Consider the following 22,547-nt stretch of genomic DNA (forward strand, 5'->3'; position numbering starts at 1 on the left):
TTCAGTACATGGTTTAGCAGGATCTGGACCACGCTGGGCTACAGTCACTTTGCAATGTACTGTACTTTGCAACGCACTGAACTAATATTTAGAGATAAAGCTCCAAATCTGTCCTTTGCACTAGTGTATAACAGAGTGCTAATAGTAAGTGGGCCGTGTAAAATGTCTGACAGTTGGAAATTGCTGGTCTAGAAGGGTACACAAGATTAAATGTTAAGTTTCTCAAATCATACAAGTTTACCTCAAAGACATTTTTACAATGCCTTTGGAGAACTCTTAAGTCTAAAACTTCTTGTTCTCATCCAATAACCAATCCTGGCCTAAAGTGTAGTGTAATGATGCTTATGTGTCGCTCTCCTGCAAACGTACTTCAGCCAATTTTGTAAAACACTTCAGCTCCTGGGGTAAGAGACGCCGTGGCACTAGCAGTCAGCCAGCTCTTCAGCAGCACTCCAGCGACACGGCACCCAGGCTGAAGTGGTTACGTGAGAGAAACATGGGAAGTACTTCAAATATTTTGCAAGTGGGGAAACCAATTGAGCTCAGCCCCATGGTCTCCAGCCAAGTGGGAGCAGAAGGTTAAGGGCCTACAATTAAGACCGAGAGGTCTTCATCTAGGACTCAAGCATGACAAAATGGCGGGCTGCTTTTACAGGAGGCCTTGCTGCCTAGCGGCGGGGATTTGCCACGCTTTCACTCCGAGGACACAGGCTCTTTGCTGAGCACTGGGCACGGGCCTTGCAGAGAGGCCTCTGGAGGTTCACCCGTGTCAGGGCTTTGTGCCTCTTGGGGAATTATCAGGTGAGGAACCACCTCTTCCCCACAGGAGCTGCTGCCCACGAGTGGGCTTCCCCCCTCTGGCTGCTGCTGAGGGGACAGACTCCCCACTAGGAGCACAGGGCCGCCATGCCGAGGTGCACAATAGGGAAGGGGCCCCTTGGCACAAAGCCCCTTCTCTGCTCGTCTTTCCCTGAGGGAAAGCAGCAGGGCATGGGGCACGCTCACTGCTGACAGGCCGCCGAGGCTGCCCGGCTGCCTGCACCCCAGGGCGCAGGGTGGCGGCCGGGAGGTGGGAGCCTTCCCGCGGTGGGGCTGTGAGGCGGATTGGGATGGGGGGAGCCCCTGGCCAAGGAGCTGGGGGAGTCTGAAGGGGTGAGGGCCAGCCCGGAAGCTCTGGGAGCCGGGCTGTGGGTGGGGGTTGCCAGTGAGGCGGCAGCGGGTGGCAGGTGGGCTGTGGTAGTCAGCGTGCCGGAGGTCTGTGGGCAAGCAGGCCAGCGAGGTGGTTTAAGGGCTGGAGTGTGAGGCAGGGCCAGTGGGTTGTCCTGAAAGCCTGTGATTTGCCCTCATTTTTAACCTCGCCTTTCGAACAGGTTCACTCAGCAGCATACATGGCCTTAGGGCTGCTGGAGCCTTTCACCAAAATCAGGGGTGCAGGAGAAAAACAGGACAGAAGAGTGTAACAGGGACAGGAAGTGAAGCAGAGGAGCAGTGCCAGCAACCACAGTGCAGGACTTGACATGCAGTCGGGGGCAAGTGTCCCGCCAGAGTGGTCTCTGTCTCCTGAAGAGGGTGAAAAACACTTGCTGACACTACAGACAGTGTGTCTGAAGGCAGAGGAAGAGGACTTGGAGGGAGCCTGCCAGATAACTGCCCACCCGCAGAAGGCGGTGGCCATGGCAGCGCTGGCCGGGGCAGTTGTGCTGCAGCCCGTGGTGCGGCAGGGGCAGGGTGTGCTGCACAACGTGCAGGCAGGCACGGCTGTGAGCGTGCAGGAAGGTATCTGTGTTTTTTACGACTTGGGGCTGACGCAGATTAACATTTTGCAAGAAAAAGGGCGAGCAAAGAGTTCAGAGAGCAAGCCAGCAGAGAAACCACCAGACATGCTACTGATTGAGGTACAAGTTCTGGATGTGGTAAAGATGGTGATATGTTAGCCATTAGCTTGTACTATCACACTCATTCGGTTCTGACTTCAATACTATTTTTTCTAGGTGTTCAAATTTGTTGGATTTAAGTATTTAGTCCTTTGTACAGCTTTTTATAATCTCATCCCATGTTTAAAAAGGCAAAATAAAATTTAGCCTTTCTAGATGACTAACCTGCTGAAATTCAGACAAGTTTTTAATTCAGTGCACCATCTTGGTGCTATTTGGTTTGACAGCCTAGATCTCTTAAGTAGCATTAGGCAATTTCCCTTCTTCTCCTGCATTAGTACAATACTGCAGTTGTTAAAGCTGGATGTGTAATATGGTCTCATTTAAAATGCATTTTATTAAAAGCATGCAAACATTGGTATTTATCCTGTGCTCTTGGTTTTATAATAAAATAATTTTTTTCTTTTTAAACTCATATGCCACCCTAGATAATTTCTGAGATATGGTCATATTTAAGTTTAATACAAAAAGAATCACTTGCTGTATGACAAAGAAAGCATTATAATTAGGCTGCAAAAGTCCTATATTAGTCTGGTAAAAAATTGAGAGCATACTTTTCTTGCCATTTTCCTTTAAAAGGTAGATGTACTGAAATAAAATTTAAAACCTTTTAAAAAAATGAGGATATAAGTTTCTGTGTTCTCGGTGCTGTAATCTTAAAATAATGCTCTGAAGTTTTATATAAAATTTTGAAGAGCTAGGACTCAATATTAGTAATGGTTCACTTCCCAGTTAGGCCGCTCTACGTTAAATGCAAATTTTTTGTTGCAGTTTTGTCCATCACATTTAAAGCTGAAAATCAAAATTAATTAGTAGTTTACATTTTGTTGATAGCTCAGTTGTTTTGCCATTAGTGACTGCCTTTGATTAGAGAAGTTGTAAAACATTCTCTTTTTTAAATAGATTGACAGAGATAATGATGTCATTACATTTGAAAATAAGGTCCAGCAACTGACCCCATCTGAAAAGGGGGGAGGAAAGGAACTTTTTTTCACTCTTGGGGAAACAAAGAGCCAGAGCTGCAAAGCCAGTGAAGATTTGTCAGATACATGCAGCGATGGTAAAGAGCAGCGCTATGCAACTCCATCAGAACAAACAGTTGTAAGAAATCCCAAGAATCTAAAATTTCAGATTTGTGCTCCGCATCAGAATAAAGGTAAAAAGTTAATAATCTTTGTAGCTCATTTTTAGAAAACATGTTAAGTTAGATTTTTAAATGAGGTTGAAATTTTATATTAAATGTTCACAGTGTTAATTTTTAAGTTTACATTAGGTTAAATCTCATGTTCCTTGGAAATTTAGAAGAAGGAATAATACCCTTCAGCCTTAAGTGATAAAAGATCCTTGTGCAGGCTGATGTCATCTGCATTGTGTTCACGAGAGGCATTTTGGATGGCATTTAGAAATTAATGGTCTTTTGAACAGTATGTGGTATTAGAAAGCTCCAGGGAGATTTCAAAGTTAATATTGTATAAATGCCTTTGAATAAACCTAGTAATTTACTTAGTTACCTCATTCAGCTTTAAAATGTGCTTGTTCGGGGGTTTATGGATGAGCTTAAGAGTGGTTCCAAGTTGCTGGCAGAGGGCAAGTATCAATGCCTGTCAGCAAGGTATCTCCCAGAACCTAAGTAAAAGTAACAGAAAATGGCTGATGTAAGATTTTAAGAACATAAAAGTATGTTGCAGAAGTTAATGACTGACTTAGGAGGGAATGGATAAGCAACTGTTTCTCTAGAAAATGCATGTGTGTGCTGTAAAAGTTGGATGACATCAGTAATGTCAAAGAGTCTGTAAATGTGTGTGTTGTAGTATCTAGGTATTAAGGTATCTTGACTGAGTTTGTTTAAAGTATGGATCTTGTACAAATTGCTCATGTCCCTTGTTTTAGTTACTGCATTTATAAGAAACACATTTGAGCAGCTTTAACAAAGCTAACAATGTTCTTTTGTGTGGGCATGAATCCACAATGAATAAATAACAATAAAGTGATTTTGTTTGCTGTTATTGAAGTGAAGTGTTAGCTGCACATCTCTGTGTGGTATAAAGCATTGTATAAAATACATTTTGGTCTCAGCATGAAAATCATTACAGAGAGTGCACTTGGGAGCTGAGACAACTGTTGTGGAAAGGCTCTTCAAATATGACGTATTTGCCATTTTGCAGTTTCAAATCTTCTTCAAAACTGAAAGTGTTGCACATTTACTTTTAACATGTTAAGCTCAAAAGAAATTCATTACTGCTGTGCCATGAACTTGGAAGTTTTATGTAATCCAGAAAGCATAACTTGGTTCTATGCCTTCTTCAAGGAATTGATCTTTTTTTCCTCAAATTCAAATAACAATTTTAAAGAGGCAATTAAAAAATTAAAAATTAAAAAATTTTGGTGTTTTTTACATACACTTTACAGATTCAGGACTATCAGAAAGCTGAGAATAGCTTAACCTGCCATTTGCCATCAAGAAGTGTGTTGCACAGGTTGTAAGTGCCTTGATGAACCACATCTTAATGATGCTATCAAGAGAGGAAGTTTCATCCTGTCTTTGGATGTGAAAGTTAGGCTAGGAGTTAGTTTTCCTGGGATTAGGTTATAAATTAACACATGTCATTATTTTTTGGGCAAATCACTTAAGTCTTAAGTAGATACAATAATTTCTGTCTGACAGCTTGATTTTTTGTAATGTATTTTGAAGTCCTTTTATGTAGAAGTACGAAGTAGTTTCGCCCAAAGTAGAGGAACTATATTGAAATTGCTACTATATTTTGAAAAAGTAAAGTCATTATTTGTGGCTTATATGATATAAACGTGTCTTTGTTCCCACAGGAGAGAAAGCAGTTTTCAGCTGCGGTTTGTGCACATTCACCTCACTCAGAATATCAAGTCTTAACCGTCACGTGAAAACCCATTCCGATGAGAAACGTCATGTGTGTCACCTCTGCCTTAAGGGTTTTCGTACAGCTACTCTCCTGCATAACCATGTGAATGTACATACAGGTATCTAATGTGTGAAAATACTTCATTTTATGTATTTTCTGCAAAATTTAATTAACAGACAAATGGCTGTGTCTTATTTGTTTGGAGTTCCACACTGAAAAGACATAGTCTGTAGTTAGTAACTCTATGTGTATGTATTAATTTATTTTGTTAAATACTATTCTAAAAATTTTTGTGAACTGAATATTGACTTCAGTTGTGTCTGATTCCTATATGCATAAAAGAATTTTTTGTGATGTTTTCATTTTGCTATATAACCATATGAAGCAATTTGATGAACCATGTTTATAATAAACTTACAGTGTACCTTTATTGTATATAAAAATTCAGAACTTTGGAAAAGGTTCTGTTAAAAAATTGTGCATGTTGATTTAAGGCAGACAAATCATACTGTTGTGTTGTTAAATAAAATTCTAAGAAATGGTGTATTTTTACAGGGACCAGGCCCTATAAATGCGGTGACTGTGATATGGCATTTGTGACCAGTGGTGAGCTTTCACGACATAGGCGTTACAGGCATACTTTAGAAAAACCTTTCAAGTGTTCAGTGTGTAAATATTCTAGTGTAGAAGTAAGTACAGCCTTACTGAATCTTTTGGGAGGGTTTGTAGGCTTTCACATACTAAGATTTTAATGTACTGTCAAGGTATAACATTTTTGAACAGTTTTGTAACCTTGAGAAGTTTCTGCTAAATCGTGCATATATTGTACTGTGTACATCATCCTTGTTTATTGTCAGATTTCTATATGAGATCAACTCAATACATTGCAGAGGTAGTTGCAGATGTCAAGCTACAGTATTAATGCTTGGCTTGCGATGTGGATGTATATACGCATACTAAATTGGGAGGAACAGGCAAACTTGTGGTTTTTGTAATACTTCAATACTGTGAAAGAGGACTGTAGAGACCATAGAGGTAGGGAGACCTGCTGGATCCCAGGAATCAGTGGCCCATGTATAACAGCATCAAAGAAAAGACCATCAGGCTCCGCTAATGGTCTTGGACCACACTGGTGGCTTGAATTTGTCTGCTATATTACTGCAGTATTACTGCAAGATAGCTGATTACTAAAACTTTGTGGTGACATGCATTTCACTTGTATGCACATCTTTTCATCCCCATCATCTCTCAAAAAGGAAAAAGTAATCTGAATTCCTTGAATCTTCACTTTGACCATGTAGTAATATTTATAAATGAGTTGCTTCAAGTTAGTATTTGTACACTTATTTAGCTGTTTGAAACTAGTTACATTTTAAGGGTGTTTTCTTTTTTGTTATACTAAAATTGCTGCTAGGCAATGTGTTAGTGTGAATTTGATCCTACAAAAGCATACTGGGTCCTCCTTTATAGTTCATTCCATATACTGTAGGACAAGACTGGCTATTGTCTAAAATGAAGCTCATTTATTGTGTTTATATGCTTGATGATGTTTGGTTTTTTTACAGGATTGAAATTTTCTTAATCTAGAAATAAAACAGTTAGAGACTGCCTAAGGGTTCACTTGGAAAAAATAGGCTTTCAGTCCTGCACCTATGATTGAATCACAGTCAGAGTCACCTATGATTGAATCACTGTCACAGTTTAGTGGATATTCAATATCTAAAATCTTTATGTGCTGTGTCCAGATCTAAAGCTGTAAGCAAGCCTGAACATTATTCCATGCACCTTATCTTATTAATTAGATTTGGGATAGCTTGCATCTTTAAAAACCTTTACCGTTTATGTTAAAGTATCCTATTCTTTCTCAGTGTTTCGATAAGGAAGTATTAAGCACTTACTGCTGTTGCAGAATTCTCACTAATATTGTTGTAAGCTTTACCTGAATAAGGAGAGCTGAAGGAGCCCACTAGTAATACCATGCATATGATTTGACTTTGGTATAGCAAAGATTGGCAATCACGTTTAATTTTATTTAAGTGAATAGAGTTGTAGATTTGAATGGATCTAGCAGTGAATTCCTTAAGTCTGTTTATAAATGGAGGAATTGAACATTAGGTAACACCTAATTTTAGCTTGCATACCTACAATATTTATGTAGAACGTATCACAAGAACAGTATAAAAAAGTAGAATGAATTAAATTTTTGCAATGGAAGTGCTTCATTGGGCCTTGAAGGTGAATAGAGGCTTTGGTTAATGAGTTTGGTCTTTCATTTCTTTTCCTGACTTTTCAAAGAATTTGGTGTTTTGCATATCCAAGTAGCCTGAAAGTAGGAAGTATCCCATTCAGGTGATTTAAAAATTCTAGCTTTTATATTCTTATTATAAAATTTCTCCTTTTGACACTAAACATGGACGTAAGATTATCTGGGGAAAAAGTACAGACATGTTACATAAAACCACAACAGTCTGATTGTACAGGAGAAAAGGTGGGGGCGGGAGAGTGCTAATTCTGGGACTGATGCAGTATTTAAAATTGCAATAGATGTATTTTGTAAAATTGCTTACATTTCAATTGATTATGTCTCTAACGTAAATGTTACTGCAGAAAATTTCTCATTTTTATACTAGGCAAGCAAAATGAAACGACATATTCGCTCACATACAGGAGAGCGTCCTTATGCCTGTGACCTTTGCAGTTATGCTAGCAAAGATGCATATAAACTGAAAAGGCACATGATAACTCATTCAGGTAGGACTCTGATGTAATGATCAAGTCTATGCCCTTAGGCCCTTAACGTTCATAGAGTAAGAGTGATCTAATTTCAGACTCTAAATTAGCACTTTTTTTCATTTGTTATTTCAAGTAAAAACGTGCCTGAAAAACATGTTCTCTTTAAATGTTCTGAATTTGGCTACTGGAGGTCCAGCTGCACAGAGCTAGTAGTTACAGTCTTGCTGTTGTTCCTACCCTTTTTTCATATTAGAAAAATATTTCATTTATGTGGTCTTGTTTTCTGTGGATCAAGTTGTCACTTCTATTTCTCAATTAGTTAATTTTATATGGAGTTGTATCTGCCAGGAGAGTTTAAAATGTCTGTTCAAAACATGGACATCATTGTGGCCCCAAATTGTTATTAACTAATTTGATCAGCAAAGAATTAAAGTGATTTAATATCGAAAGTGATGTGTTCCAATCATGGTTCTGTAAGGTGCATGCCTTCTGAGAAGGAACTTTGTATCTATCATATACTTCAGGGTTTAACTTAGCTCAGTTATGATATGTAATATATGTTATGATTAGTGTTTTGGTTTGAATCAGAATGTGAGAGCATGGTTTGAATCAAATCTTCCAAATCTCCCCACTTACCATTCTTTGGTTCATATCTTGAGGTAGTTTGGTGCAATTTAACTGAGTTCTCTTTTAATGAGAGTCAACCGGAAGAGTTGGTTCAAAATGTGTGTACATGTTGGGTCCTCAGCCCTAGCTGGTTTTCTCATATTAGACTGTGTCAATTGCCCATGTTGATGTAATTTTTTGTTACATTCACACCTGAAGTGACTTTTGGGGGAAGAAAGACAAGAAAATAACTTACTGCTTTCTCTTCCACCATTATCAATGGCTGGTGTTGAATTACTTTTATCATGATGTTGTTACAGCTGTTAACTTTCTCTCCTTGCACATTTTAGGATAATTCTGCATTTTGTACATTAAATATTCAAGACAGAATAGAAGATAATTAAAATATTTCCCGATTAATAGTTTAGAATTATATTAATGGCTTTATGTTTCAGCAGTTTGACTCGCAATTCTGAAAGCCAAGTTTTTGCACTGTAATAAGATATGTAAACTTATGTAAACTTGTTTAGCCTTTTGTATGTTGTCAACTAATAGTAACATTCTGGTTGGTCTGGAGACTGTTGCTGTTAGAACATGGATGTTGAGATCTGTCGGATTTTCAAATTTGTATCAAATAAGTAGAGTTTCTAAGCATATGTTATTTTTATATGTTTTTAATAGGTGAAAAACCCTATGAATGTTATGTTTGCCAGGCCAAATTCACTCAAAGTGGTTCCATGAAAATCCATATGTTAAAGAAGCATGGAGAAAATGTGCCAAAATACCAATGTCCACATTGTAGTACCTTCATTGCACGAAAAAGTGACTTGAGTGAGTTTAAAGAAAAAAAAAAGAAAATTAAATGTAGAGATAATTAGAGGTGAAGTCTTTAATTTTCATGCTTACAGTGATACCAAATATGTCATATATGACTTTATAGCATTACAGAATATTTCTATGGAAAATGTATTCATTGTTTTATAGGTAAGTTCCCCCTGCAAGGAGATGTGGTGACATCTTGTGGTTGATATTTTAACTTGTTTAAAATGCAGAGTAGCAATCATTTAGCCTTTTTTTTTTCTCTCGAAATCCGTGGCATTGTGACCTTCTGTTTTTCAGTAAGAAGGTACCTGACAAAAATATATGCCCAGGTTGTATTGAAAAGATTTTTCTCAAAGCCACAGAAAATCATTATATCTGTATAAGGCCATTTCAGTTCTCGCATTCTGTTTTTTTCTCAGTTTTAGTTAAAATGTGTATATGCATCCAGCTATATAAGAAATTCAAATAGATTGAATGTTTTAGTACATTTATTTTTAATATACCAAATCAGCTTTTACCTCTTAATCTAGAATTGTACTGCGTATTTAGTTGCTGAGTGCACTGTCCTTGTAGTTTAAAGAAATACATGTAGTTGCATTAGTTAGTAAAACTTTTAAGTTTGACTTCATTGGTCCAGCAGACAATGGTTTTACATGCTTCAAGTATTCAAAACTCTTAGAATTCTAAATTCTATTACGTCAATATCAAGGATTATTTTCGGGCTATATAACACTCATGAAACATTGAAGGCAGTACAATAAACTCAAATGTCTCTTAGCTAGTTGGAGTCTTTTCCCAGATTTGGGAAATAACCCCCTGCCTAAGTTCATCGTCATTCTATATGCAGATAATGGAATTTTTTCCTTGCCATCAGTATCAAACAGTACTGATATACAGATTGATACTGAAAATATAAAATAAATTATAATTGTAACTGAAAATATAAATTGAAAATTTTCCTTGTACAAACCACAGTTCTTAAAATACAAGTTGTCATGATTTTCTGGGAATTTTCTACACCAAATGTTTTAACTACTCTTGTTTGGAAGAGTACTTGCTTCAAGTACCAGTAAAGTTGTACCTATCCATACATTTCACATGTAAATTCATTGTCTTTTCTAGGAAGAAAATATTTTTGTACAGATGAGAGTTTTATTAATAAATCAGAAATATAGCATATTCGCTGTATTTAAGGCAGTATAGCTGACCAATACCAACAAAATCTACATAAAATTTTAAGAATCCAGAAATATATGAAAAAGCTATATTAAAAAAATATTTAGACAAAGATGCCTTTTGCATCTATTTATAATTTCAGATAAAGATTCCATTGAAGTCTATTTATTTGAATGTAGAAGTGGAATTGTTATTTACATATATACAATTTCTTTGTTCATGTATTTTTGCACTTTTCATTTTAATACTATAAATACTACCTTGGGTAGCATTTTCAAATTAATTTTTTTGTGTAGACAAAAGCCGACAGTTACTGGAATTTTCTAAAGGATTTGATTTGTTACATGATTTCCATTGAAATAATTTCTAGATTTTGGCCTATAACTGCTTAATTTATCTGGAAAGTTACAACATGTTGCTGCAACTTTAGTTATCTTAAACTAATTTGAAAAATTGCCTATTTGGCAATTTTACCCCTACTGCAGAGAACACAGAAGGTTCTTTTTTGTGTTTTCCTCTACAATGTATGCATTACTCAGGGCTGTGCACAGTCTAACTCTTGTTCAAAATTGTGGAAATCAAAAAATTACCATTAAAATTAATTGCTTCTAATAACTGTTCAGGTGTCCACTTGCAAAAAATGCATTCCTACATGGCAGTGGCAATTAAATGCAGTTACTGTGAAGCTGTTTTTCACGAGCGCTATGCTCTTATTCAGCACAAGAAGACTCATAGAAATGAAAAAAGATTCAAATGTGATCAGTGCAGCTACGCATGTAAGCAGGTATTTAAATTCACTGGAAAATTATTGCTTATTCAATTAATGGTTTGGCAAGGTAGGGTTGGCTTTGGGGTTATATGTACCTTAAGAAGGTAAAAACATTTGTGCCTGCAATCTAACTAAAATAGAGTAATTCTATTTATTTGCAAGAGAAATGGTTGACAAATAAACAGTAAAATTGAAATGCTGGAAAGTCTGAGGCTATCTTTGTGATAAATCTTTTGCACATGAACTGCTTAGAAGTATAAAGTAAGACTAATCCCTTTCAGTGACACTGTGATGAGAACAAGATACAATCTTTGTGCCTTAAATGTGGTTTTCAGCAGTGTTATGGTATAAATTCAGTCTGAACTAAAAATGTTTTTTTAAAGAATACATTCAGGATAGCTTGCTTTGGCCTTGATCTGTTGGAGTGTTCCATTGCTCCATTCTGATTATTTTCTCCGCTAACCTTAATAAGGTTCGGAGGAAAACCTCTGACCTTCTGCAAATCAGTGGGCGGTATCCCAATGTGTTCTTCAGCATCTGCTTACAGTGGAGGATAATTACAGAGTCTGTGCAACATGCTTGCACTTTTCTGTGCGCCTGTGTGGTTTTCTGAACATGTGTCACAGAGCTGGGTAGTTACGCTACAAATGTTTTCTTTGTTTCAGGAACGACGCTTAGTTGCGCATAAACGAACCCATACTGGTGAGAAGCCCTTCACTTGCTCGTGCTGCAGCAAAAGCTTTCGACAGAAGCAGCTTCTCACTCTTCACTTTAGGAAGGACCATGATTCCAATATTAAGCCTACAGTTTATGAATGCCCTAAATGTGGTAAGGGCTATTCACTCTGGGTAAGATACTTCCTTTTAAGGAATCTCAGTGGAGTTGTCTTTAGCTAAGTATTGCAGATCATATTGTCACAAAGGACTGAGAGTAAAAAGCAGCGTGCTGGCAGGAATGTTAACTCCTTAGTGCTAAGCCAGCACAACTTGTTTGTTTTCTTTCCCAGACCTTACATTGGAGGTTTAATAAAGAACTTTATAGTATTCTCCTTTAGGTAAAAAATACCTGCCACATCATATTTTCAGGGTTGGTACTGTTTTGTACAATCCAGTATTGAAGTTGCTAATGTTTAATACAGTAGTCTTCTTAAAACAAATAAAAAGGCAGTGTGGAGGTATGAATTTTAAGACAAATTAAAGAACTTGGAAAGATAATTGAAGTGAAAGAGTGCTAGGACCCGTTCAGCAAGGAAAGTAAGAAATTATTATTCACTTCTTCAAAACCCTATGCAGTGAGAACATATCTCTGGTTTTGGGTTAACTGTGCACACTTCTAAAGTAAATGTAACCTTTTTTCCACACACAAATTTTACATGTAAAACTTTATGGCTTATCCAGGAACCAGAAAATGATAAATTTTATTTTATACCCACCAAATGGCAATGTTCCTTTAAAGCAGAATTTTAATATGTATTCTGGAAAATCTTCATGAGTTTTATGGAGGTTGTTAACTATGTCAGCCTTTCACTTAGTTTTTCCAAAATTTGTCTGTCAGAACCATATTTGTTTTTTGTGTGTGTGTTAAATTGCTTACATACATTAATATTTGATTCCTATATTTATGCTTCATTATGCTAACAGAATAATATGCATAAACATGCTGAAAATTGTGGATTGGTGAGGGAAAAAACTGCTACACCCAGAAAAAGAAGCAAGGGCAAAAATAAAACCCATGAGAACTCAAAGCATGTTAAGCAAGAAGGTAATCAGCGAATAAGTTAGAATTTAATCATGTAAATTAGAATCAAGTATAAAAGGCTAAGGCAGTGAATCTCCCCTGCTGTTTAATTACTGTTTCACAATGAAGCTAATTTAAGTTCTAATAATGGAATACTACTTCAGAATAGTCTTTATCATGTGTCAGAAATTCTTGTCATCTGAGTTGGGTCATTACTCAGGTAGCCATTCTGGGACTTCCATTCCCCTGCTCCTGCAAACGTCTTCCTAAGCTCCCTGCTTAGCAATGCTTACACATGCGTTTTTCTTTTCACTTTTACAAATTCCCTTTGCCTTCATAAAGGAGGATGAAATACATCATTACCGAGTTGAGCCATAGTGAGTTTTCTTAAGAACTCGTGATTTATAATATACTGCTTTAATATAGACCAGATTGAAAACTTTTCAATTTCAGGACTCAGGTTGCATGTTAATCACAAAAGATCTAACACATCGTAATAAAGAAATTGTTCATCTTCTTTCTCTCGTACTTAGACTAGATAGTGATCAAATAAAAATAAAAATGCTACTGATATAAATAGCTAGAGTCATTTTTCACTCGTACTGCAGAGGTGATCAGGCCAGTTTATAGAGCTCTTGGTTCAGCACGTCTGTGCAATCAGAAACTCACTTGGAATTATTCAGTGTTACTCATTTTGGTTAGCTCTTGAGCACTGAGCGTTTATTCTGTACACTTCAATATAAACCAAAAGACGGTCCATAGTTTCTCTCTTCTCTTTTTCTGCTTCCCCATCTTTTCTCATTAGGTTAAGATTCGCAGAAAGTGAGTAAGTTCAGGTTTTGGCAGACTAAAATGGTAGACTAATCGGTCAGTTGATGCCTTGTCAGCGAGAACTTCACAGCAATAAGTGAAGTGACTTTTCTATCTGGATTATGCTAGTACATTCTTAATACAATCATTTGTATTTCATCTTATTTGCAACTTTAAAAACATATGATTTCTTTTTTTTTTAATTCTCTCAGATAAACCTTCGCCTGTCGCCACATATGCAGTAATATTCTAGCAGTGTCACCTTATGGTCTAAATTTGACCCAGAGGAGGGGTCAAATTTCATTTATGTACATTTCTGTTTAATTAGACAAAGCACAATATACAATATGCAGTTAGGTCAGGCCATGGGCAGGAACCTTGTATCTTCATGCATCCTGCTTTCCCTTTGTCTGTTCAATCGAATGCTGAACCTCTGCAATGTTGCAGGGTGAGAGGCGTTTCTGAGGTCACCTTTAGGGCCACCAGGGCCAAAAAAATAGCTTTCCCTGACCTGAATTTTGTCATTTTTTGCCCCTCTGCTTCCCAGATGCTGTTTGAAAGCCAAAGTAATCTCCTTGATAGCATTATTCTGGTGATTTTCATGGAGTAAGAGTCAAGAATGGAGATACATCTAAGGCCTAGGTGTCCTAAAACCTTACCTTTTGGTATATCAGGTTGTATCTACACTGATTTGTGGCCAAAGACACTGAGACAAAATTTAACATAGTAAGAAGAAGAAATGTTGAAGCTTTTCTGAGTCTAATGAATATATATCAGCAGCTGAGTTTACATTAGCATTGACACTTCTGTTTTCATTGGTAAGGCTGTAATGGTATGGTTAGAGAGAAACGTTACAGCTGCAATGTTTATGTTTTTGCAATAATTAGATTTTGCTGTATATTAATGTTGCACTACGTGCAAACGAGTTCTTTTCCGTATCTTGTAGATACCTTCATCTGGATTTCTAGAGCTAGGATAATGGGTCTTTAGATGTTGTTCATGCAAATATTCAGTCCATTCATTGACTCACACAAATACTAGAAATTTCTGTACTGGTTCCAGAAGGTTTTTTTCCCAAAACTGACATTTGCGAGTATATATATCACTGTCCACTTCTTGCACAATTTGCAGGGGCCTGTGGGATCCTGTATGTGGCTTTACAAAAGATTACTTGTGTGATTGGTGCTGTCCATGATTTGCTGTTACTAATAATTAAAAAAGAAAATGCATGTATATGAGAATTAAATTTCCAGTTAAATAACGCTTAGTTTTTCCTCTAATAAGAATACCATTTGTACTACTCACTAACATGGCTTGTAATGTAATATTCAACATAAAATATATCCATTCTCCGAATAAACTGTAAGGTAAAAGATACACTGTTGTTATATATTGGCAGTATTTTCTCCACTAAATTAAATTGCCTGTTTGTTAAATTTATTGAAATACTTACTTGTCTTTCTGGTTAATCACCACAATATTTAAATTTTTTTTGCAAAGTTGACCTGGAATCGTTCCAAGACATCTCCACTGTGAAAAATGAACACTATGCCAGTGAGATTGTTCCTGTTTTAGATGGAAAAGAAACAGCAACTCCGGGAGAACAGAGAACAGAAACGACTTGTGAAATGATTCTCAATATGATGGACAAATAACACACGAACAGACTCTGGTCTTCCTTGTTTTCACTGGTTGCAACTGACCAGTTCAAAGTGTGTAACTACATCCAGTTAGAAAACTAGAAAAGATGCTGGTTGAAATCTGTTGAAGCCCTTCTGTGCTCATTTTTCTTCTTGTTGCAATTTCTACTGTGTAACCTAAATAACATTGCTAAAGTGTGAAAGTTATATGGAACCTTCACCTGTTTTATTACATATGTGCAATAATAGAATGAAGACAAAATTAGCTAATTTCAGAGTAATTTATGAAAAAGTAGATAGGTTTGTTTGACCTTGCATTTCATTTTTCTTCCAGATTTACTCACAGAATTGCATACTGATCTGAAGCAAATTTATTCCTCAGTAGCTCTAATAGAATTGAGCACTGCATGAACTTCAGTCTCTTTGTACTTTCCTGAGGTGAGCACATGAAAGGCAATGATTTTTTTCATGCAAGGAACATTTACTAAATCTCCTTTCTGCAAACACATTAGTTTCTAATTGAATTCACAATGCTAAAATACAGTTTTGTGTTAAAAAAGCGCAGGGTTTTGTGCCCCATACTTCTAGTAATTATTTAATGTTATTAGCTCCATTGTCTTTTCCCAGTGGTTTTCAATAGGTATAATGTCATTATCTTCAGAAGAGTTCCTTTAGTTTTACATCAGCATGGAAAACAGTGGTGGAAGCAGATCCCTTACTTTTTGGCTCATTATAATATTAAGTTCTTGCAAACTTTGGGGTATGGTTTCACAGCTGGATCATGCTGCCTGTCCTGTCTTTTTCCCCATGTCCCGGGCATAATTTTCTTTCTTCCTTCTTGTTTCACCTCTAGCAACCATACAGCTGTAGGGTGAGTTGGATCAGCATGCAGATCTAATTAGAAACTAATCTTTTCTGTTGTCTTAGTTTTGGTCAGGTCAGTTAGCTGGGCAGACATAGAGCTGCGTGAAAAGCCGCAGTAGTGTGTGCTGATGTCAGGAAAGTGTGCAAGACAACCCCTTTCTGGGAATGCATAACTTTCTGTTACTTTAAGCTGACTGTTTTTCGAGCTGCTACCAGGTGGTAGCTGTTTCCATTCCCCCTCCTTCCCCTTTAGCTAGCCTTCTTGTAAGTGTTTCCATGTAAGATGGTGATCATATGTTTAGCACTAGATCCAAAACACACCCATGAGTTTGATCTTAATTAGGCCTTCAATAAAGCACACTTGTATTGTTTAGGAAAGTTCATGTTTATAGTACATCTAAGAGTAAAGAGAAATTTTAACTGTCAAATCTAATTCTCAAACTTTTTTTGGTTTATAAAAACTACTGGTTTTACTGTTTCATTAATAATTAATTAATATAGTTAGAGTAATTACAATAAGTACTGTCGATTTTTATGACTAGTTACAATGATCACAATTCCCATTTATGCACTGTTTGTTCATTTTTTGTCATTTATAATTAATACTTGGAAGCCTGTTCATAAAATCTTAAATACTTCTAAAATATTAATCTTAATGCTGCTATTCTTATGTTATGTTTCATTATAAATAAGCACTACTATTGCTAACCAATTTTAATAATATTGGGTCATGTAAGAAGTAAATAATTTTAATTAAAATGCCAAGCACTTATCCTATTTTCGAGTTTAACACCTGTGTTTAACGTCATTAGAAATATAGAACTCAGCCAGTATAAAATTGTTTGGTTTTGCATGTTGAGCAAGCTATGTTTGCTAGTTATGCTGATGTAGTCAGGGGGAGTAAATTCTGCTGTGCCTTCCAGATTAACTGCAGTTTAAGATCTAAATATGGGAAATTTTAACATTTGTTACTTAAAGTCTATTAGAAATGAAAGCTTAGGTTTTTTCCAGTTAACATATTAAACAACAGTTTTATCCTCTACTTGATAAAATGTCTACATGCCTGTTCTACTAGGATAACTTTTTAAATTTGGCAGCTGTTCTGCTGTTAATAAGACCCAAACCAGTGGTGTGCTTAGGAGCTTTAACTGTCATACAATGTCTTAAGTATCTCCATGTACGTGACTAGGAGGTAAGGATGTCCGCATTAGCGAGTGACACTTGCTGTCTTACAGGAGTAAATTATCCAATTTTAGAAGATACAGACCACTTTACAGTAAAGGGCCTCGTCAAGACCTTAACCAATCAGCTCAATCAAATATATGAACAGGCATTACCACTTTGGTAATAGAAGCCTCATTCAGTTTTGTAGCATATGTTTTTAGCAATCACTGAGAAGTCAGTGTATTTGAATTTACCAAAATTACTCATTGGCTTTGTCCTCCTTCCATTATAATGCTGTTATTTGAGTGTTTAATAAAGATACATAATTATAACTTTCTGCCCATTTTCATAATGGTAATATTTATACAGTTTTAGTAAGTTAATGATTTGTTCTGGCTGCCTTGTCAGTAACAGATCTTAAGGATACTTTTGTCCATGGTAATTGCTTAAATAATATCGTTGACTTTATTCTTGTTGTGCTGTTTCCATTTGTGTCATAATTCTAAGCAACAGATTTCCTTGTTAAAATTCATTTTAGAAGTTGTATAAATTACTTGATCAATTTTCTGAATATAAATTGTTCATTTGAATTGTTGTTATTAAAGCTGACTCATTTTGTGCTGACATCTGAAAATCAGACTACATAAAGTGGCATATGAATGTAATAATAAAAGATCTTCTTATCTCTGAACTTGCAAAATTATTATTTAAGTAGTTAGAAGGTAGAAATGTGTCCTTTTGAAAATCAAGGAAGAATTCTTTGACGTCTTCAGGAGCCATTCCTAGTGGTCTCATGCTTTTTAACCTCAAGTAGTGATTGTTCTTCATGATTAAAAATTTGCATCACTATGGCTTTCAGATGTTTATTCTACAAAGATTATTTAATCTAATGATATTATTCATATATTTTAGATGAGTACACATGTAATATCTTTTAAAGCAGTACATATTCTGAACAGATGCCAATTTTAAAATATTTTAATTTTTGGAGGAGTTGTTAAATATACAGGAATGATTCATATTGTGAAACGGACAATACTGAAGTATTCTATAGTATTTTCTAACAGTGCTCTTGGGTAAAGCTGTTATTTGGAACAGAAGCTTTCTACATGAGAGGAAGAATGCATTCTGAGTTTTCCTCTACAAGCAGAAATCTGCAACAGGCAGATGTAACACATCATGCCCAGTAGATAAAAGCAGAGAAAGAGTAAAAGCATTACTTTGGATACACTTTTAGTAATTGGGCTCCATAATATACCTAAGACCTTGAAGTATAGTAACTTCAGCAACGCTAACGTGTGGCATATGATGCTGCAAAACTAAGTACATTTTGATGTACCGATTAGAATGAATTGTCTTCTGAAACTTCAAAGAATTGCTCCCGAAAAAAATCCTAGAATCTGCCAAGGAAATGAAGAAAAGTAGCTATTGGCAGCAAGAGTGGGGCTGTAAGTCGGACCGTGTGCTTGCATAATAGCGTTTAATTGAGCATTGTGCTGCGAGTTGATGACCGATTGCGTTAATTAGAGGAGCTTCCTGTAGATGGCAGCGTGCGTTCACAGCTGCGTAAGCAGGCAGCGGAGCAAATGCTGCATGTCAAAGGTGCTTTGATTTTTTGGTCTTGATTTTGACTTAGTAAGGTATCTTGCTGGTGACTTTATGCATGTCGAAGCTATATAAAAAGACTTCTTTGTACCTTTTTTTTCCTTAGCAGGCTAAGTCATCCTTTCCTTAGCAGCTGATAAGCCCTAGTGTCACTATGAAGTGTAGTCACCACTGCCGGGAGAGAGGATGGGGTGTGCATACCTGTCTGTCTTCTGCTGAAGCAGAGCTGTGCTGGGACGGGGCTGCCTTGTTGCTACCGAAATGGGCATTTGCGCTCAGTGCAGCTGGCGCAAGGCAGCCGGCCGGTCCCTCCACGTTCACGGGCTGCGATGCTGCTTCAGCCCTGCACGCACCTTTGCTGTGCTTATCTTCTGCTCTGGCTTGGTTGACTGAGCTGGCTCAGTGAAAAGTCAGGTGAGTGCCACCAGTGCAAGGGAGGTGTACGGAGTGTGCGCTAGGAGCATGTTAATATATTTTCTGTTGCTGATAAATCAGTTTAATGTAGCCTGTAGAATTATCGTTTAATGATAATTTAATCTGTTTATCTAAGAAATCTTTAGCTAAAGAGATTCTAAGGCTTTTAACAGGCAACAAATGGGTTAGACAAATTTACAAATTCCCTTAAGGTGAGGGGAAGTGTGTGCGCAGACCATGAGATGTGGTAAGACCCTTCGTAATAAGGTGAGCTTCTCAACTCCTATAGATTTCATTTTTCTCCAAGTTAAGCTTCGACACAACTGTGAAAATGGTGCACAGTCCGTGTCACCACAAAGACTAGGTCTTTTCTCTGCATGCTGTGATGTAAGATTTTACCATGAGATGATCTTTACTCATTGTCTAAGCATCATTTTGGTAGAGTAAATGAGGAAAATAGTGGATTTCCATCTGATTTGCATTTTTGTGAATGTTCCAAGAAATTTTCTTGAATTGTCAAATCTTAAATTCCTGCCATCCTCTCCTTCATATCCAAACTAATGTTTTTCCTGTCATTCAAATCTTTTTGCTGATTACTGAGTCTGTATTAGGGAAACATGTCTGCTGTCTGTTGGTATATCTACGGAAGATCTTTGCCATGATTACTTGTTGTTAGTTAAAATGAATTTGGTTATTTAACAATCTCGCAACTATACTGCAAATATAACTGACAAAAATTTAACAGATGGGAATTTAATTTTTTGTTTTTGTTTTGAGAAAGCCTAAGCTGTCTCTGTCAACCATAGCCATGTTGTCTCCATTGTAGAGATGCAGAAGATGATATACAGAACAAAATTACTCGCTGATTCAATTCTTTTGCCTTCAGGAGCAATGAAGCCCACTGATGATACAGTGCTGCTGCTTATTACTAGTTTAATCTCAGTGAACTAGAAATAGAAACCCAGGGTGTTGCAGCATGTAATGATTAAGTTACATTAGCAGAAGGTGGGGAGCAAATGGCCAAGGACCTAATGATGTTAACCCAGTGCTGTTAATCACTTCCAGAGACATTAAACTCAGAATATTAGAGCTGAAATAACATTTAGAACGTCTTAAAGGTCAGTGCTTGAGATGATATAAAGGTGCTATGGCAGCATGACTAACGGCCATGGGCATGAGTGGTGGTACAGCATCTCATAAGGAGAAAATATGGAGAGAGTTTCATCTGGTGGTAATTGGGAAGGCTCATGAAGGAGATGCAGGCTCAATAGTCTTCAGACCTTTCTTAAGTAGGAAGAGTAAAATGTGTAACGTTTTGCTTCAACACAAGTAGAGGCCCCTTTCGTTGTCTTTCCCACTGAATGTAAGCTCACTCCATGCGGTCACTAATGGATGACTGAGTTATGGCTGAGAATGTTGTATATGGCTCTAACAGCAACTTCCGCTCGCACAGTTTAATATCTATTTTTTGTTTTGCTTAAAAAACTGAATGTGCATTTGAAAGCAATTTACATTAATACAGTATGCCTCCAGGCAAACATCATTCCCTGTTGTTGTGCTTTTAAACAGCCCAGCTATTGTTTGAAGTTAGTCACTGAAACAGTTGGACTCTGTCTGGCGTTACGGGTGTGTGATCTTTACAAAATGGTAAAGAATTTTCTGACAGTTTTGGTTCAATCTGTTTTCACTTTGAATTGGCACTTGACAATGAAAAATTTAGTTTCTTTTTTCTTTGGTAGTTCACTGTTTGAGTTACCTCTGTAAATTATTTTGTTTATTTTTAGCTTTATTTTTTTTTCCAGATTCGATCTACTACTGGTGTTACCCCTGCCCCATGCGCATAACATTTCCAGCATTCCTCATGCAAAGGAGGACTGACATTGCTGTTTGCTTTGATAAGAAATAGCCTTACTTTTACTACCAACTAATCAAATGGTAGGTAGCTGCTAATGGTGATTATAATTAAGCTTTCAAGCTGCCACCTTTTTTCTGGAAGCACTGTATGCTGAGAGAACTAAGCTATCCTCCCTTTAAGGCAAAGGTGATTTTTTCTTGGTCTGTTATAGTAACTCATCAGCTGTTTCACTGTCAAGTGGAAGTTATAAAACTGTTTATAGCAGTTATTTTCCCATCCTATTTTCAATGTCCTTTGAACTGAGTTATTTATCCCTTCATCGTTCAACATTACTGACCGTGAATTGAAATTGCTTAATTTTAAGTGGGCTGTATCCTCCAGGCCGTGCCCTCTGACAAAACTTCTGCAGTTACTTCAAGAACAATTGTGTGATAATAAATGTCATAATAGTGTTAACGTAAGACTATGCTCCATCTTTGCATAGGTTTAAGTTTATAGTAAATCCGTTTAGTTCAGTGAATTCATTCCAGTTAGATGGGAACTGAGACAGTGGTCTCTTCCTTTTGGGGCTGACTTCCAAAAATTGATACATAACCAACAAATCCCATTGAAGACCAAGATACTCAGCACCTTTTAAGATTAGGCTGAGATCATGCATCTGTACTTTGCATAAAAAAGCTTTTTTTCTGCTTCTTTTGAAATTCCTAAGAGAAATGCAGAAGCGTGCAAGGGTGCCTGCCGGCTTCATCTTGACAGAAGAGCAGTGTAGGAGCAAACTGCTGTTCATTCTGGGGCTTGCCACTCCGTCTGGCAGATGCAGGCTAGCTACAGGAGGTCATATGTGTGGGCAAGCAGGCTGTCCTAACAGTGGAGTTTTCTCTTTCTCAGAAGCAGATGACTGAATGGAAACAATACGTGGCTTTGCCCATTTGATGATGAAGACTGACAGTTTGTAGGAGATGAGTCAAAGGTTACTGATGAGAAGATCCATCCAGATAATTGCTGTAATTGCACCCTGAGGATGCAGCTCCCATCACAAAACATTAGGCAGTGATTCTGTTTGTAAATATGTACTTGACAGTGAACTTCATCCTATGCCTTAAATCAAGGAATTTCCTTCATGAGATATAAACAGAGAAAGTTCTCTTTTTGACTTTTTTCTTAATACAACCATGTTTTGTTGTCGGCAGGTGAATAAGAAATAGTCCCATTCTGAAAAAGAGAAGTAGTTGTGATTTAAGCATAAAATTACCACTCAGTGTTAAATCCTTTGATGTTGGTGCTGCTGTTATTTCACAACAAATACCATTAAGCAGCATCAATGAATGAATATACATAACTCGGAATATTTAATTTGAAAGTGCATCTTTTTCTTACAGTTATTAATTAATTTTTCTTGAGTTTGTCCAGTAACTTCTTTACAATTAAATACAAAAAGCTTTTCTGTTGGAGAGTGAACAATTACAGACAGGACACAACCAGCATGCCTGCTCTTTATTCCACCCTTTCACAAGGCACAGAAATCAGCAATGCTGAAGCATT

The 22,547-nt window shown here is 36.9% G+C and overlaps 1 protein-coding gene across 1 annotated transcript; it reads left to right on the forward strand.

Annotated features, from left to right (window-relative positions):
• Nucleotides 1-496: 496 nt before the first annotated feature.
• Nucleotides 497-15,118, forward strand: CTCFL (CCCTC-binding factor like; the record flags this gene model as incomplete). Its single annotated transcript, XM_082007160.1, has 11 exons — nt 497-565; nt 1,470-1,895; nt 2,838-3,090; nt 4,758-4,928; nt 5,366-5,499; nt 7,441-7,561; nt 8,831-8,980; nt 10,771-10,931; nt 11,582-11,764; nt 12,557-12,677; nt 14,964-15,118. The coding sequence occupies 11 exons, from the start codon at nt 497-499 to the stop codon at nt 15,116-15,118; spliced, it is 1,944 nt and encodes a 647-aa protein (XP_081863286.1).
• Between the last annotated feature and the right edge of the window lie 7,429 nt (nt 15,119-22,547).

The sequence above is a fragment of the Phaethon aethereus genome, assembly GCF_964289735.1.
Source record: "Phaethon aethereus genome assembly, chromosome: 16".
Lineage (NCBI taxonomy): Eukaryota > Metazoa > Chordata > Aves > Phaethontiformes > Phaethontidae > Phaethon > Phaethon aethereus.